The 19,647-nt window shown below is 40.3% G+C and overlaps 1 protein-coding gene across 1 annotated transcript in view; it reads right to left on the bottom strand.

The window, feature by feature from the left end:
• The window catches only part of LOC121870608, a 44,548-nt gene extending 25,318 nt beyond the window's left edge, over positions 1–19,230 (bottom strand). Inside the window, exons 1-3 of the mRNA XM_042372445.1 lie at positions 19,138–19,230; positions 5,933–6,083; positions 2,017–2,168 (exon numbers count right to left, since the gene is read on the bottom strand). Coding sequence (XP_042228379.1) covers positions 2,017–2,168; positions 5,933–6,083; positions 19,138–19,195 — 361 coding nt within the window. The 5' untranslated portion in view covers positions 19,196–19,230. The remainder of the gene's footprint in view (positions 1–2,016; positions 2,169–5,932; positions 6,084–19,137) is intronic.
• Positions 19,231–19,647: the final 417 nt, after the last annotated feature.

Here is a 19,647-nt window from a genome sequence, read left to right as displayed (position 1 = left end):
AATGTGACCTTGAAAAGAACCTCTAAGTTCAAAATCCAGGGTGGCATCCACCCACATACTATTCTCCATCACATAAACAATTAATCCAGCATGGATGCAGACTTTTAACAGAAAATTATGTCAAATTTATTTTTTGTGTACTTGACTGGTCTGCTTTATAGAAGGGTTATATTCTGTTTAACATCAATAATAATCTACTCCAGATACATCAGGATAGAAAAGCAGAAAAAAGAAGAGGGACAACACAAATCATATTTTATTTCATCTACTCCCTTTGCTCCAAGCCAATCACAGGAAGCTGCTAAGGTTTTGTTAGTGTTGGCACACATCAATGATTAATATGTGATTTATATTAGTGACTTTGACTGTGATCATGACTAAAAAAAAAAGAAAGTGGGCCAAATGAATATAATGTACAGTACAGTATGCCCTGACAATTTGCAGACCTCGATTATTCGCGGAAGACACCCTAGATGTACCCAAGAATTTTTAAGAGTAGTTTTAAAGTTGCTGGCATTTTCGCAGCCGAGACAGGGAGCCATTCATTCTAGAGACAATAATTTGTTTTACCTGTATTGTATATGTGTGTGTTTTGTGTGTGTAGTCACACACACAAAACACATACAAGTAAATAATAATGGAAAATCCTCTCACAAATAATCAGAAACAAGAAAACAAAATGTATTAAAAGCATTAGTCTACCCTCAAGTCAACTCCGTGCTTTCTTATAATTTTAATAACAAAGCACAGTGTTAACTTGAGGGTAGATTCTTACATTTTTAATTCATTTTTGTTATTGTGTTTCTGATTATTTGAGAGAGAAATTTTCCCATTAATATTTATTTGTATGCATCTGTGTGTGTGTGACTATATATATATATATATATATATATATATATATATATATATACACCTAGACCCCGACTTACGACTACGTGGACTTACGACCGTCGGGACTTACGACCGCCTCAGATATAGATAAAAAAATAATAATAAATGACACGCATTTTCTATACCGAAACGTTTCCAGTTAATGTAGTCTCCATGTATAATTAGAAAATTATGGGGGCCCCATGTGCATTCAGCTGACTACATTAAAGGTTAAGTGCTCAGTCACACTATCCATTCCTTATTATTTATTACTTTCACTGTACTGTATCCATTCATCATTATTCATTACTTTTACTGTACTGTATTTCATTGTAGATTTTTTATTAAAAAAAAAAAAAAAAAAAAAAATTTTATCTATATCGGACTTGACCATATCGGACTTGACCTGGATTTGGGTCCCTAACGTCGTAAGTAAAATTATATATATATATATATATATATATATATATATATATATATATATATATATATATATATATATATATATATATATATATATATACATTGTGGTAAAATAAAAAATCGTCCTAAGGACAACAAAAATAAAAAAGAATATACATTTCTTTGAGCATGAGTAAGCAACCCCCCCCTCCGGTCAGCAAATGTTATTCGCGGATTTGGCTATTCACAGCCATTTTGAGAGCATAACCCCCGCAAATTTGAAGGGCATGCTGTACAGCTCCTCCCCGACTTACGACTTGCCTCAGTCGTACCAAAATTTTGTCAAATTACGTATTTTCGAGTCCCAACGTCAGTGTACTGACAAAATTTTCGTTTGTAATCCACTTTAAAATGGCTGGCACGCTTAAAAGTGAGAGTTTTGTGGTGCTGAGAAGAAAAAGAGACACCCATTTTAGATTTTTTATGTATTATTTAAGCATTTTCGACTTGCGACCTGAAGTTGAGTCGCAAACCCCGTCGTAAGTCGGGGAGGAGCTGTATACAAAAGTTGATCAATTTTAACTCTAAATTCTATTTACTGTACCATTTTTATCAAAACTCAAGACTTTCAATGACAGGTGAATATGTTATGGTCAATCAGTCTGTGTGTAAGGTTAGAAACAGCCTGGAGGATGTGGGAGGGTACTGTACTGTACAATGTCTCGAGAGAAGTGCAGTACTCACGCGGGAGGATGACGACGTACACTACTGTCTTTACCGGTGAGTCAAGTTCTGCTTCAACATTGCATGTGTAGTTTCCTCCATCTGTCTCTTGCAGGTCATTAACAGTCAGTGTTGCTCTCCTGGTACCTTCGTCCATTTTAACTCTCTCCTGCCTGTGCACCATACAAACAAAAAACATTGAAACAAGTGAGATACCATGACTAAGTGCTCCCAACAGACCCTACCACTGCTCATGAAGTGTGTACTGTACAATATAGTCTCGATTTACGCAGATTTGGTTTACGCGGCACCTTGCCAGACCGACAATTTTTATTTACACGGTTCATTACGCGGGAAGCGTAAGAGAGAGCAAAAATTTTATCTTTTGTGCAAAATATATGACGTTTATATTCAAATTATTCGCAGTCTTGCAAGGAATCCAGCACTGTCAATTATAGTATCCTAAACATAGTCTGAGGTATTATTTATTACTAAACATAAAAACTTAGTTTTTTCTCCCAAACATTTCTCAGGGAGGGAGCACCCAGCGAGCGTGGAAGGGGGGGGGGAGCGGGAGGTGGGGCATTTTGATTGACAGATAGTGTCTGGGTGAAGTATTATTTGTTTATTTACTGAAGATATTTGTTTTTAGCTCATAAAATTCATAGAAATTACCAGGCCAGAATATAATTTACATTGCTGGAATTCTTATAAGATGGTGATTAATTTAAATATAAACATCCTAAAATTTGCATTTGACATACAAATTTTAAATCTAATTTAAGAATTTTATTAAAAGAGGAAAAATTTTATCTTTTGTGCAAAATATATGACGTTTATATTCAAATTATTCACAGTCTTGCAAGGAATCCAGCAATGTCAATTATCTTATCCTAACTTTAGTCTGAGGTATTATTTATTACTAAACCTGCAAGCCTAGTGTTTTTCCCCAAACATTTCTCTGGCAGGGAGGGAGGGAGGGAGTTGAGTCCATTATTTGAATGGACATTAACCGGCAACTGTATTTCTCTTAAATATTAATTGTGTGCATACCATCATAAAATTAAGATATTTTTTTACTACAATGTAACTATTGTGTCGGAAAAAGTGTAGTTTGTGGGTCGGCCCAGTCTCTATTTCAATTAATCCCATATGTTCTGTTATTTCGTTTACGCGTTTCTCGTTTTACGCGGACCTCCACGGGTTCAATTGACTGCGTAAATGAAGACTATACTGTACTGTAGTGCTTACCAGTGAGACAAAATATCCATGTGAACTGTCTGGCCTGGAGGGGATGATACAGTACATCCATTTGGTCATCAAGTACAATTAAGTTAAATTATTCCTATAAACTACTGTACAGTACTTATGTTTCTTTATAAATTTTCCCTTATTATGCTAATATCTGTTGTTCTAGCACATGTACTGTAGTTAAGAATATAGTAGAGGAGGTCCCCAGGTTACGTACGTCCGCCTTACAAGCATCAGCCAATATAAATGGCAGGGGGAAAAATATTATTAATTCAACCAAAAATAAATACAGAAATGGAAAAAATTAAACAAATCAAGAGTGAGAAATGATATACAGTGGTCCCTCGGTTAACGAATTACCTTCCATAAGAATCTTCAATTCGGTTAATGAACAAAAATTTGGTTAACGAAATTCTTACGAAAACATGTCAACATCTTTTGGCTCGCTCACCAGCTGGAGTATTAGTCCGCCAATACAGTAATCGGTTCTAGGGCTTATATTCGTTTCCATTGGAGTAAATATCAAGAAGGTTGTGTTATTCAATACTGTACTTTTCCAAGTTTTATATTAAAATTATTAGTCGTTTTAACACATATCTAGCATAATTGCAGTACAGGGAACTAAATTTTGGTGCGCCCATCAGCCACTTCACTCACCCACTAAGGCGTCAGTTTGTGTCTCTGTTCAGTGGAGGAAACTTGTGGGTCTCTTGAACACAGAATATTTTTACGTTTTTACAGTACAATTATTGGTCATTCTGAAATTTATTTAACATATTGACAATATATAGTGCAGTGCAGTGTTGATTTAAAGAAAATAATCTTGAATTACACCTAGTGAACTTAAAATTTTATTGGTGAAATGACGGCATCAAGCATGGGGTGATTTATCTTCCATCCCCACTTCCTTCTCTTCTCCCTTCTCCTCCACCTCCATTTCTAGTTCCCTCGGTTAACGAACACAATTCGTTCCGGAAGGTCGTTCGTTAACCGAAACCATTGTTTCAATGGGATTTTGGGTAATAGGTTTCAGCTCACCAAAAATTACATACAAAGTAAAGAAAAAAAATGCAGTAAAGCACACTTACTTTGAGGTGTGTATGTAGAAGGCTCCTGGTTGATGATGATGGGAAAGCATGCCAAAGCATGTCGAAACATTTTCGTAAGAATTTCGTTAACCGAATTTTTGTTCGTTAACCGAATTGAATATTCTTATGGAATGTAATTCGTTAACCAAAATTTCGTTAGCCGAGGGACCACTGTATATATATATATATATATATATATATATATATATATATATATATATATATATATATATATATATATATATATATATATATATATATATATATATATATATATATATATATATTGTGATATTGTGTGTAAATGAGGCAGGGTCTACCATTAGACAATACATTATGCTTCCAATATCTTCCCAGAAGGCAGTACCTCACTGTTTGATACCTTTACATGATGACTATTTTTTACTATCATTTATTGTATTTTGTCATTCTATTTCTTATTTACTCTTAAATTCAGTGATTTTAGATGTAAACAGTATTTTCTCGATTTAACGAACTACTAATTCAAGCCACCCCTTTCCGTTAAATTAAAATTTCTGCTAAATTGAATTTAAGTTATTTTCACTCGATTTAGCAAACTAGTTCACAAAATTGAGCATGATTCCATTAAATTTCGTGCCAAATGCACCACTTGGCATGTGGGGTTTGTTTACATCCACTCAGTCTGTGTCCTGCCACCACCGTGTGTGTTGTTCACAGCTACCTTTCGCTCTACATCTAGGTCAACTAACTACTGTGCTTAGCCATCATGCCGAAAGTCTCTCAGAAGTCTCAGAAAGGAAGTGGTGTGGGGTAGAAAGTCAAAAGAGTGTGAGTATCAATTGGAAAAAAGTTTGGAAATAATAGAAAAAAGTGAAAACAAACACTGAACTCCTAGTTTAAGGTAAGCCAATAATAATGTTCTAAAGGTTCTATGTACATATCATGCACCTGAGGTGTCTCTGTAGGTGTGATAGTATCAATGGAATTAATCTCAATTTAGTGAAAAATAAAGAAAAAATTTCTTCCGCTAAATCGAAAGTTCGTTATATCGGACTCCCTCAAATGAAGAGTATACTGTATAAGCACTTCGACTGATATAGTGGGATTTTAAACACTGTTCTGTAAGTACAGTATGCACATAGGGTATGTGCTTCGACTTAAGAACGTGCATTGGCAAGGAACTCGTACGTAACCCAGGGACTGCCTGTAATGGTAACATAAAACAGCAAAGTAAAGGTACAGTAGCAACTAAGAGTACAAGGGGTCCCCAACTTATGAACGCCTGCTGATACGATCAAGGTTAAACTTTAAATTTACAGTATTTTATTTACCTGACGACTTACCGGGTATTTTTTACTTTTATTTACTGTGTTTTGTCATTCTATCTCTTCCTTTCTCCTAAATTAAGTGATTTTAGGTGCATATAAGGACTTAGTCTATGATATAGCGGGATTTTAAAATTTTTTCTGTAAGTACGGTATGCACATAGCATGTGTTTCAACCTACATACATTTTCAACTTGAACATCCTCAGGAACGGAACCCGTTCGTAACCTGGGGATCCCCTGTATTGTCAAGAAAAGGGTTGTAGTACAGAAAAAGAAAGAAGAAACTCACGCATTTGTGGGAACAATCCAGGACATGCTATACTTTGAGTCGTCTTCCTGTTTGTAATTCACGGAGCAGATCAATGTGAGGGTGTCCCCCACATACTTCCTCAGTGGCCACTCATTAGGCTCCACCTTCAACTGTACGCTGGAGCAAGAATCTAGAAAACAAATTTATGATTCAAATAATATTTAAATAAAAGTAAGAACAATAAAAATAAAAGTACTGTAAAGCGATAAATAATAACTCTGCATTGAAAGTCTTGAGCAATAACTTAATGTGTACAGATGACATGAGCCAGAATGATACACTATAGAGGACTCCTATGGATAATCAACATTAAAATTTTCTTCGATTTAATACTATACTGCCACTGAAACAACTGTCAGAGAGATACAATAACAAATTCGGCAAATGGAACAAAAGAAGAGGCAAACAGATGGATGTAAAGTTTACTTGTGGGTACAAAGAAAATAAGCCATCAACTGAAGAACACAGAGATAAAGTGATACAGTAAGTCCTCGCTTAACGTCGGGGCTACGTTCCTAAAAACGCGACGTCATACGAAACAAAGTTAAGCGGATAAATTTTCCCCATAAGAAATAGATAAAATATGGGAGTTACGTTCGTGAGCCTCCCTCTGCCCCATGAAATACAATACATATACAGAAAATCATTGCCATTTCTATAGAAAACAGTGCATACATATACAACTACACAGTGTATTGGTACTCACCGATGGGCAGAGGTGGTAGAGCGAGTGTGTGGTGGGTAGTGAAGCAGAGGAGGTGGATGGTGGGAGGGGAGGAGGAGGGTGGGAGCGGAGGAGGGTGGGAGCGGAGGAGGAGGGGGGAGGAGGTGGGAGTGGAGGAGGAGGAGGTGGGAGTGGAGGAGGAGGAGAGTGGGAGGCGGAGGAGGAGGAGGGTGGGAGTGGAGGAGGAGGAGGAGGTGGGAGTGGAGGAGGGTGGGAGTGGAGGAGGAGGAGGATGGTGGGAGTGGAGGAGGGTGGTGAGTCACTGAGACTCTGCGGCTGCCTCCTCCTCCTCCTGCGCTGACTGGAGTTCCTCCACTGCTGCTTAGACCTCCTCCGTTGATGTTTGCTCTTCTTCCGTTGTTGTTTGCTCCTCCTCGGCTGCCGGCTGTTGTGAAGATGAAGATAATGATGCCCCTGCTGCTGCTTCTGCCGTCCCGTGACGAAAAAATGAATCCAGTGTTCACTACTTGGTGCTACTCTTCTTCTCCTTATACATCTCAGTGTAACAACCAAGACTGTCATCAATGCTGTGCTGAATCATTGAGCTACGTTCTCTGTTTGGGTCGTCATCTACAAGGATATGCATACCTTGCTGGATCACGGTGAACACTTCTGCCATCCTCTTGGAAGTTAGCGTTCGTTAAGGTTCTTCTTCATCGTCTTCATCCTCAACGGGACTGTGTTCTGTTAACAGTTGCAAATCTTCTTTGGTGAGCTCTTCTGTATGGGATGCCAGGACGTCCTCAATATCCTCTGATTCCAGCTCATTAAAGCCTGCCTGTCTAGCCAACCTTGAGGATGTCCCTATTCACTGCTGGGACTAAGTCCGTGAATCCCGTAAAACTGTTGACGCACTCGGGCCACAGTTTACCCCACACACCATTCAGGCAACTTCCTGAAACCTCTTCCCATGCCTTGCCAATGTTGTTAATTGCCTGAAGAGTGTTGAAGCCGCGCCAATATTCTCGGATCGTAAGTTTATTATCTCCGTCTGTAACTTTGAGCAGCTGGGCCATGGTCCGGCATAAATAATACACCTTGAATGCAGCGATGACTTCTTGGTTCATAGGCTGCATCAGTGCTGTCGTGTTGGGAGGCAGGAATAGAATCTTTACACTGCCATGCAAGTCGTCGAGATTGGAAGGACGAGCTGGAGCATTGTCAAGGATCAGAAGAATTTTGAATTCAAGTTTCTCCTTGGCACAGTATTCCTTCATTGCAGGGACGGTGTACACGTTTAACCACTGGCTAAAAATGGAGCCGATTATCCATGTCTTGTAGATCACTGGAAGGTAATCCTTAGAGTAACCTTTCAGGGCCCATGGGTTGGCAGCGCGAGAAATCAGCATAGGCTTCAGCTTGAAGTTGCTGGCAGCGTTCGCGCCAAGCAGCAGCAACAAGCGGTCTTTTGCCGCTTTAAAACCTGGCGCGTTTTGCTCTTCCTTTGAGATATAGGTCCTCTCAGGTATTCTCTTCCAAAAGAGACCAGTCTCATCCACATTAAAGACTTGCTTCACTGAGTAGCCTTCTTCCTCGATAATGTTTTTTGAATTCAGGCGGGAATATCTTGGCAGCAACAGTATCTGAACTAGCAGCTTCACCAGTCATCTTTATGTTGTGGAAGTTATAACGACGCTTAAATCGTTGAAACCAGCCTCGGCTGGCTGTAAAGGTCTCTTCCTTCGATCCTTCACCCTCTTCTGCCTTTAAGTCGTTAAACAAAAATCTGGCCTTATGCTGGATGGCCATAAGACTCACAGGGGCACTATGTTGATTCTGGTCCTCCATCCACATTGTTAGCATCTTTCCACCTTTTCTATCACAATGCTTCTAGTACGAGTTGTCTTAGTAGCACTCAGAGAAGAACCACTTCAAGCATTAACCTTAATCTTGTCAGCGTTGGTCCGGATAGTACGCACCGTTGTGGGGGTTAGTCCAAGCACAGCGGCTATGTCCACAGCACGTTCCCCTTTTTCAAAACGGGTTAATACTTCCATTTTCGTAGCCAGGGTAATGGTCTTACGTTGGCTTGTTACTACACTAGCATCAGCAGCACTTGATGGGCACTTGGAAGACATTTCAAATGACTAGAGTACAGTTTTAAAGCAAAAGCACTTAAGTACACACAAATGATGTGAAGTCGTAACAAAGACTGGCTCGGCGTCACTTGGGGACACTGTGAAGTTCCGCAAGTGAGGGTAGCGTGCCGAGCCAAGAGAGCATAGCTTGGATACACGAGAGAGGGTGATGTGCTGTAGAATGTCGTCCCTGACGACGCAAAACGACGTAGTATCCGATCACCGGGACGTTAAACGAATTTTTGGTCTATAGTTTAGACATAGTAACGAAGCAACGTTAAGCGGGACGACGTGAAGCAAGGACTTACTGTACCTGCTTTTGTTGTACCACCAAAACCGTTTTATCAGAAATTATCATGCAGATAGATAAGAGGTTAACATTTGCAAAGGGTGTACAAGTATTTGCCAAGTAGTCATGATACTGACAGCTCTGTCCTCTTGTTTCACCTTAATAAAACCCATGTTGTTCTGCTTCCCTCACTTAACAGATTTGTTTTTTTTTCAATTTCCACTGTAACTTATGTATATTCTTATAATATACTGTAGATGAAAACAAAAAAATAAATAAACAAAATAAATAAATATTGAAGTGATAACCGTGGTAACATTATGAGATGTTCTTATTACCACCATGCTGTGAGTACTATTCCAGATGATACTACATGTTACACAATATACGTATATCAGGTGCCTACAAGAGAGCTCAGGCTCTCAACTGGCTCAGCCATGTTAATACTGTATTATTATTATTACCGACTCTGTATCTGTGTTTTTCTGGCAAAATTGCAATAGGCCCTGTCTCATCAACAGAGCGTATTATATAAATGGGTCAATACATCTGATATTATATTCAGATTCACCACCCTGTAACTTTCCACTGTCTATGAGTAAGACATGAGATGGACACGTGAGCGGGCAACTCACCCAAGAGGGCGAGACCCATAGCTCAGCATTTCTGTAAGCACACACTGCGATGCCCCCAAGCTTCAGTAGCTCACCTCAACTCATATCGTAAGGACGTGACCTAACGTTTATCATACATAAGCGCCGTCCCTTTCTCATTCACTCCTAGACAGTGAGACTTACGGTTGATATACACTCAGGAATTATATCTACAACCTTTTATAATAAAACAAAGGAACTACCGTTTGGGTTTCGTTACTTAAAACCCAAATATAAATATGTGTGAACGGACTGGTTAATTGGACAAGCAGCCGATTCACAAATTATCTGTTTCAATATCAATTAAAAAAAACTCCATCCCCAGAATTTTCCGGGTGTCGGAAAAATTTTCTCTGAATTTTCCAGAAAAATCTATCTCAAACCAGAATTTTCCGTAAAATTCCAGCTTTGGGAATGATTTTCCAAGAAAATTTAACTTCCGGCTAACGAAAAGTTCTGGGTTTGAGGGATTCCGGCTAACAAAAATTTTACTAACTCCCACAATCTGGTAATGAAATGTTCCACCAGGCCCAGTGAATAACATAGAGATATTTTTACAGTACCTACTGTACACTATTTAAGAACCTTTAAGCTGTATATCACTTTGCACCATAAATTGCACATTTTATATTACAATACTACTACTACTACTACCGTAAACCCTCGATAACTTGGCATTTGATAAGTCGTAATTTCCTATAACTTGGCATGGATATAGACTCGGAATGTATTATAGTATAACTCGGATAATGCCGAGATATAAAATTATCTGGGGAAGATCTCGGCATATCTGGCATGCGGGTAAGAGTAACACCACGCGGGACACTGGGAGGTTGGGCCGCGCTCCAAGCATGAGTTAGTTTGGCGATTGTTATTGTTGCGGTCAGGTGTGCGCGGCTTCTATCTCCACACTTTGTTCTTTGCTTGTGTTCTCCCTCATCAGACATCACTTATATGGCATCTGCACCTTCAAGGAGCTATAGGAAGGGCATGAAGCTCAAGTTCCTGAGTCTTCAGGATAAAAATAAAGTGTTAGGCTGAGTGGATGCTGGAGCATCCATGCATATGGTGTGTGAAGAGTATGGGATCAAGTCCAGCACATTTTATGAATCGGGACAAGATTCGGAAGCACTTTCAAACTCTAGAGGACGCTGGAAGCTAAAAAAAAAAGTGCAGAAAAGAATTGAGCCAGCAAAATTTATGGATTTAGATCAAGCTGTGTACAAGTGGTACAAGCAGGAACGTGCACCAGGCATAAACGTACGTGGCAGGGACATTCAAAATGCCGCAGCTTGCTCAGCACAACACCTTAAGATGCAAGGCTTTAACACAAGTGCTGGTTGGCTTTTTAATTTTAGAAGTCGTCATTGTTTGGTTAACCGGAAAGTTGATGGTGAGTCTACTAGTACTGATGAAGGAAGTGTTGAACCCTTCAGGAAGCGTCTTGTGAAAATTATTGAAGACGCTCAGTTATTGGTCAGCCAGATATACAATGCTGATGAAACAGACCTTTTTTGGAAGGCTCCACCATCCAACACCCAGGCTTCCAGGCACAAGACACACGTAGCTGGCGGGAAGATGGCAAAGGATTGCGTCTCGATTCTTGTCTGTGCCAATGCTGACGGCACCCATCGGCTGAAACCGATGGTTGTGGGAAAGGCAACCAAGCCCCAGGCTTTAAAAAATATCATGAATGCCTTATCAGTGATATACAAGGGGAATAAGGCTGCCTGGTTCACTTGCAACATCTTCCACACCTGGTTTCACACCCACAATGTACCTGTCATCATCAAGTATCAGACAGAAGAGCCGGGTATTTCGAGGGATAATGTGAAGGTCATCCTGCTCCTTCACAATGCCCCTGCACATTCTGCCTTGGAGGAGCTTGTGGGACATGGTGGTCGTATCAAGGTCTTGTATCTTCCTCCCAACACCATCTAATTAATTACAGCCATTGGACCAAGCAGTGATAGAGGTCTGCAAGTGACACTATAGGTAATGTACCAAGGAGAGTGTCTTGTGGTGTTGGAGGACAAGGGTGACATGGAGGCTGACATGAGGGAGCTTGCACTTTGGAGCATTATAAAGCCTACAACATCCATAATGAAGTGTTTAACTGGGCAGAAGCATGGAAAAACCTTAGTGTAACTGCCCTAGCCACTGTGTGGAACAAACTTTTGAAAGGCACTAAAGTCGAGGTTGACTTTGCAGGGTTTGACACTGACGATTTTGTTAACTTGCTACACCGAGATGGCGAGACTGGGATGTCTGAGGACAATGTTGTGGAGTGGCTGGAGGTAGACAACACAGAACAAGGATTTTGTCATACCACAGAGGAGGAGATAACTACAAGTGTCTCTGAAGAAATGACAGAAGAACAAGATGATGAAAATCCCAGTCCACGGCTGAAGCTATATCATCTCAGATTTCGCTTGGACATGGTCTTGGAGGCAGTGGGGCAGTTGCCTGACCTAGAAAAACACTATTCATTTCTTAAGAGACATCACACACCAACTTTAGGCAAGGGAAAATATCTGACTTCCTTAAACCTGTGTCAAGGGTCCCAAGAACCAGTCGTCCTTCCTCCAGAAGTGTAGCCTCCTTAGTGATACCTTCAGTATCAGGATACTCTTCCTCAAACTCCACTTCCAGCAGTGCCAGTTTCCTACACAGTATTTCCCCAGAAGTGCCACATGTCTTGCTGTCATCCGACAGTGAGTGATTACTGTATTAGGGTGTGTGTCATAGGAGGGAAGATCAGCTAAAACTAATGGCCCATCACTTTTTTGGTAGATTTTAGTGTATATAAACAGAAAATAATTTCAGTTTCAATATTTTGCAACCTTTTGCTAGGTAAATTTTTAGCGTGAAATTTATCGAAAATCTAACGTACAGCTGCATTAGTGCATTACAATTAAATAGTGAACATTGCTTTCTGACTTCATTCTTTAACAACCCAACTAACAATATTTTTTTCTGTTTCAGATTCTGATGCATTTATAAGTTGATAATATTTGCAATGGCTGCTTGTGTCAGGACGAGGAACCAAAAATCCAGCCATCTCAGTCACTATCTTGGGTCTGGGAGAGAGCTCCTGAAGTCGGAGTTGCCTACATTGTGAGATGCTTTGAGATACGGTGTTTTAATCAGGCAAATCAGTGAAAAGAACCAAAGAACTTACACAAACAAAGACATTGCCAGTGATATGACCAAAGCTGTCTTGGCACAGTACACTCTGGCTAACGCTCAGTTCAAGCCTCCAGTCATAACAAGTCAGAAGAAGATTAGTGAGAGACTGCTAGCCAGTTGGGAAAAGGCAAGAGATATCTCTCTTGGGAGAGGAAAACTTGCAGTTAAGGACAGCTTTGCCAAGCAACTGGACCAGTTATTTGACATAATTACTTGCAAGTGCCCAATTGTTCTCTGTCCTGAGTTTGGATGCGATCGTGACTGTAAATCCGAGGCCCGCATCTCCTGTATTTGCAAGCGTGAACTGAAGATTCCTGTGATCGAACTGGCATTTGTCAAAGCACAGAGAGAGAAGACTGGCAGTGTCAAGTAGCTCTCATGATTTCTGTAAGATATTCCGAGTCCAGGAACAGGCTGCCACAGAGAGACAGAAGAGGAGAAGAGGTTGCGAGGAAAAGAGACTTGAGAAAGGCCCAGGGTGAGGTAAAAAAGGCGGATGATTGGAGTCAAGCTGATTCAGAGTTTAATGACTTCCCCATGGCTGATCCGAGTGCTGACCAGGAGAATGGTGACTTTGTCCCTAACCCAGAAAATAGTGATCCCAAACCTTCCAGTCATAAGATTCGAAATAGGAAAGATATCCCGAGCATAGCTCTGGCCAGCATGCGACACTACACTGGTCTCAGAGAAACTGGAGAGATAGCAACAGCTGCCTGGATTGATGGTGGTTTGATAACACCTGATGATGTTCACCTGGTGATAGATCATAACAAAGTAAGGAGAGCTCAGGAGAAACTTGTCAGTAACCTAGAAGAGGAGTTTGATAATGGAATAAGAGAAAATGGAATCAATTGTTTGTTCTTTGATGGGAGAAGGGATGACACTAAAGTGTTCATGAAAGTTGGAGATTCTGACAAGTTGTTCCATGCCATGGTGAAGGAGGAACACTACTCCTGCTGCAGTGAACCAGGAGGGAAATATTTGTGGCATTTCACTCCAGAGAAAGATGACATCAGGAAACCAGCTGAGATAGTGGCAGATAACATTGTGAACTGGCTCAGAGAGAGGAACGTAGACCAGACCCTGCAGGCCATTGGCAGGCCATTGGAGGGGACAGCACCAACACGAACACAGGGTGGCAAGGGGGGTCATACAGTGGATAGAGCGGAAGATTGGGAGGAAGCTGGTCTGGATTGTTTGTGACCTCCACACCAACGAATTGCCACTCAGACATCTGATCCAGGAGCTGGATGGCAAGACTCTTTCAAACAACAGATGGTCTGGTCCTCTTGGCAAGATGCTGGACTCTGCCACTGAGTTAGAAATAAATCCGAGCTTTGAAAAAATCACAGTTGGCCCTCCACTCGTTGAGCTTGCACATACTGTCATTGACGACCTGAGTACTGACCAGTACTATGGTTACATGATTTGCAGTGCCATCAAAACTGGGTCATGCCTGATAGATTTACCTGCAGATAGGTCCAGTCTCATTCTAGGTGGCTCATAATCTACCTTGGGTTCCAGAATTTGGGTCGCTTCATCATAAACTGAAAGGAACCAGCTTCACAACCTGAGACTTATTGTCCAATTCATCGTGAGTGTCTACTTGCCAAATTGGTTCAACACTCAAGGTCAAGTCATCGTTCTCCGAAGGTCTGAGGCATGTTCTCTTCCAGCTTGAGCTCCTGAGGAGTCAGCCAAGGAAGGTTGTTCAGATTGTGGAGCAGACTGTGAGGAGATCTTCCTGGTATGCTCATCCCGGGGCAGTTCTGCAGACAATGCTCTGCAGTAAGGATGAGGAGGAGAGAAGAGTGGCAGTCAAAAAGATCTTGAATATGAGACTTATGAGAGGATCTGGGCATGACGAATCAGTTGGTGACGATTCCTTCAGGGTCAGGAAGACCCTGAAGTCAATCTAGGTTAAGACCCTCACTGATCTCATAGATCTGATAACATCCAGCTGGCAGTGAGCCCCTCTTACCTGCAGCCTCACCAATGTTCAAGTCAGAGCTTTCCTGACAACCCCATGTATGTTCCTGCCTGGCCCCTGCTACACACCCAGAGTATAGAGCGCCATACAGCAAGTGAGCGAGGCCAGCAGTCACGTGTACAGCCAGGAGAGGAGGGAAGGCTACATCCGAGCTCAGGTGGTCAGTGCAGGGAGGTGATGAGTAGAAACAGAAGCAAGAAAGACATGTTCTCTATGGTGTGCAGCAACACCAGGTCGTAGTAGTAAAACCGGTTTTTGTATTTGATGATTTTGTTTTCTAAAGGAATATTAAATTTAATAAATGTGTCAAGATCATTCGTTTTACTATTCTGGATCAATTTCATCCTAATAAATTAACCTGATACATTTACTTTACTTTAAATAAGCTATTTAGTGGTGTTGGTAAAAGGGTGGGAATACTGAATTTTCATAAGATTTCAAGTTAAAATTTACCTAGCAAAATGAAAACTTTTCAAATCTGAAGATATCACATGATTCTGCAATAGAACTATATCATTAATACCATAACATTTTTCAAAACTAAAAATTATCACTGTACAGCATTGTACAATAGTGTTTAAATGAAAATACTTTGTACAAGTAAAAAAATTTTATTTTATAAAAGTGAACATATTACTGTACAGTACAGTACGTATATTGTATGTAAGTGCCTCTATCACCTCCGCCACCTACCATGCCTCTGTGTCACCAACCATGTCTGTGTCACCTACTGCACCTCTGTGTCACCTACCATGCATGTGTCATCTATGATGCTTTATTCTTCACCTGCAGTTATGGTAAGTGTTAGTTACTAATTTTACATTTAGTAATTACATGTAGACAGATATGAGTCAATAATTTTTATTGTTGTATTTTTTTAGTGTGAGTGTGTGTGTGTGTGTGGGGAGGGGGAGTGCCTCGATCATTCAGAATTTGGGATAACTCCTCAAGGCCAGAGCCCCATCTGTGCTGAGTTATCAAGGGTTTACCATACTACTAATATTTTTTAACCATTTAACCCCAATGTTCAGCACAACTGAGCTATTCTGGAGCTTTCTCAGTTTTAATTATGTTCTTGTTACGAGCAACCTGCGCCACTTTAGCACCTGCAGGAGCACTTGCTTGAACAGAATCCCGAATTGGTTGTTCATTCTTTCTTATGTACCGCACTCTGGATTTGTTAGTATAGTTAGTATTACTATCGTTTTGGCCATCCAGCGAGATTAGGTTTAAGTTAGGTTAGGTTGAAGCCATATTTTTACATTGGTTTTTTATGTGTTTTGAACGATCCTGACCTTCATTACAAATTGGTGGATGACCGAAACGATAATTTTACCGAGTAATTATTTACGACCTTACAGCTGCTGATTTTTCACTGAAAACTAATTAAAAGAAATGCAATTTAACTGTCCTTTAAAGAGGACACAGTCGGAGTTATGGCAAATGTGTTAAAAACTGTTTATTTAAAAGTTCAAGCAAAGTTAACCTCACCTAACCTTAACCTCACCTAACCCAAACCTAAACTAACCTTAACCTAACCAAGCATAACCTAACACCTGCCATGGGCCAACTTACTGTTACTGAGGATACACCCCATTTCATAACCAATCCACATCGTCACCGACCCGGTTCGTCACCAAAACCCCAATTCGTCACCAATATCAAATCCGTTTTGTCACCACTAACAGTCAATGGTAATACAGTGACCCCTCGTTTAACGTAATTTCGATTAACGAACTGCCTTCCATAAGGATCTTCAATTCGGTTAACGAAGTTCTTACGAACCGACCTCAACATGTTTTCGCTTGCACTGACCGGGCAACCAGCTTTAGTATCAGTCCGCCAATACATTAATCGGTTCTAGGGCTTAAATTCCTTACTATTTTAGTAAATATCAAGAAGTTTATACTATTCAATAATTTTAAAAGTTTAATATTCAATTTTTTAGTCATTTTAACAATTATTGAACATAACTGAAGGTAAAGTGACTAGTTTAATGCGCGGCATCCAGCCTCTTAACACAGCAAACAGGAGTTAGTCTCTCTCTGTTTTCACTGGAGGTAACATCTTGCTTGAGACTCTCTTCAACTAAACGCTTTTTTCTGTGTTTCCAAGCAAATTATTGGTCATTTTGAAATATATTTTACATATTGACAATATATAATGCAGTGCAGTGTTGATTTAAAGAAAATAATCTTGAATTACACCAAGAGAGCTAAAATTTTATGGGTGAAATGGCGCCATGGGGTGACTTCTCTTCCACCCCAATGCCTTCTCTTTTTCCTTCTCCTCCACCCCCATTCTAAATCCCATCATCATCATCATCATCCAGGAGCCTTCTACATACACACCTCAAAGTAAGTGAACTTTTCTACCATTTTTGTTGAATTTAGGAAATTTTCGGTGAGCTGGAACCAATTACCCAAAAACCCATTGAAACAATGGTTTCGGTTAACGAACTTTTCGGTTAACGAACGACCTTCTGGAACGGATTGAGTTCGTTAACGGAGGGGTCACTGTAGTGACAAATTGTAAGTTGTTATTTTACACGAATAGAAATTACACAAGTATACAGACGACTCGAGATGTATTGTGTTATTATTATACATGAATATTTTTTATTTAATAAAGAAAATGATTAAAACATTGGTACATAAACAAAATATAGAACAATAATGAAGGTTATTTGGCATCAGCGCATGAACCACCGAGCAGTGAGATGTTTTTATTTATTTTTTTTCGTCTTTAATAAATTGTCTTAGTGTTTTTTATTATTTTCTATCCCAAGCAACAGTTATTTTTGTGTGTATATTACTTTTATCCTCTTCACCACCGATAAGCTTGTTAGCCGCTTGGTCGATCGGTTACGTCTCTGTTACACACTGTTGGCCAGTACTGGGCATGTACTGGCTCTGTTATGCACTGGGGCAAGTACTGGCTCTGTTACACACTGTTGGCCAGTACTGGGCACGTACTGGCTCTGTTATGCACTGGGGCAAGTACTGGCTCTGTTACACACTGTTGGCCAGTACTGGGCATGTACTGGCTCTGTTATGCACTGGGGCAAGTACTGGCTCTGTTACACACTGTTGGCCAGTACTGGGCATGTACTGGCTCTGTTATGCACTGGGGCAAGTACTGGCTCTGTTACACACTGTTGGCCAGTACTGGGCATGTACTGGCTCTGTTATGCACTGGGGCAAGTACTGGCTCTGTTACACACTGTTGGCCAGTACTGGGCATGTACTGGCTCTGTTATGCACTGGGGCAAGTACTGGGCATGCACTGGCTCCTGAATGTATCTGAACCTGCTCCAGTGCTTATCCAGTCTGAGCACAAGCTAAAATCGTGCACAAGAAAAGAAAATCATGGCAAACAAGTCCATCTCTGGAAACTATGGGATAAATATGAAGAAAAAATATCACCAAAGCTAATTTCCTAAAAAATATTGTCATTGTCTTCTGCCAAGCTCGCACGAGTAAATTTTAATCTTTCACATATTGTTTGAGTGAGATGATAGCAGGCGTATGAACAATGTTTTTATTTTCGTCTTTAATAAACTGTCTTTGTGTTCTTGATAATTTTCTATCCCAAGCAACAGTTATTTTCGTGTATATAATGATGGGAATGAACAGGGTGACGAAAGAGGTAAAGCAGTGGTTACGAAACGGGTTAAAAATACTGGTGACGATATGGGGAGACCCTGTTACTGAGACTGGGAGAAGTGGCTGTGAAGTTCTCCAGATTTGCCTTTTACAGTATAGTCTGCCCACCACTGTCACTAGCAATAAACAAAACAAAAAAAATTGTGGTGGAAAAATAGTGTGTTATTGCTAGAATCGTTGGCAGCATTAATCTACACGTTAACCCAAAGGAAAAGCTATTCTCATACTAAAGGAAACAACTAACCAACCAACCTAACCTAACCAAACCTAACCTACAGTACAAGTTGGATGAGGAAAGGAAGAGACAACGGACTCCAAGTGAAGAGTATAGCCACAGGTAATCATGGCGGGAACCCGAGGACAGCCAATAGACGAATATTAACCATATTATATCTATGGTTATTATATCCAACCATGAAAAACCACAACAAGTACTTTAGGTAGGAAGAGTAGTTAGGGAAAGATTCCGCTAAGTCGGAGAGCCCAATACTTTAGCTTCGTTCCCTCTTTATCTAAGGCTTCTGTACTTCTAGAATCCTTAATATAGTGTCTGTATAAAGTTATCAACCCAAGATAATGAAAACAAATAACCTTACCGATGACCCAACAGCAAATGATGAGGGTTAATACAGCTGACAGACTGCAGGAGGCCATTTTCTCGACATTATTGTTGTTTACATGCGAGAGGCTCTCAGGTGACTCTCACCATCATAATGTACACAATGGATATATATATATATATATATATATATATATATATATATATATATATATATATATGTTTGAATTATTATTATTATTATTATTATTATTATACGCTAACAACACCGTTTTCACAACTCAGCGAACTACACACAAGGAACTGTTCACACTGATACGGTAGATTTTGGAGTTTATACTCTCCCAGCCCCCCCTCATACTCTTCCAGCCCTCCTCATACTCTCCCAGCCCCCTCCTCATACTCTCCCAGCCCCTCCTCATACCTCCCAGCCCCCCTCCTTTTCCCAGCCCCCTCATACTCTTCCAACTCCTCCTCTCTCCCAGCCCCTCCTCTCTGCAGCCCCCTCCTCACTCTGGCAGCCCCTCCTCATACTCTGGCAGCTCTC

Source organism: Homarus americanus, unplaced genomic scaffold, assembly GCF_018991925.1.
Source record: "Homarus americanus isolate GMGI-L3 unplaced genomic scaffold, GMGI_Hamer_2.0 scaffold56333, whole genome shotgun sequence".
Taxonomy (NCBI): Eukaryota; Metazoa; Arthropoda; class Malacostraca; order Decapoda; family Nephropidae; genus Homarus; species Homarus americanus.
The sequence above is the reverse complement of the archived record's forward strand: the minus strand, read 5'-3'. Positions and strand labels throughout refer to the sequence as shown.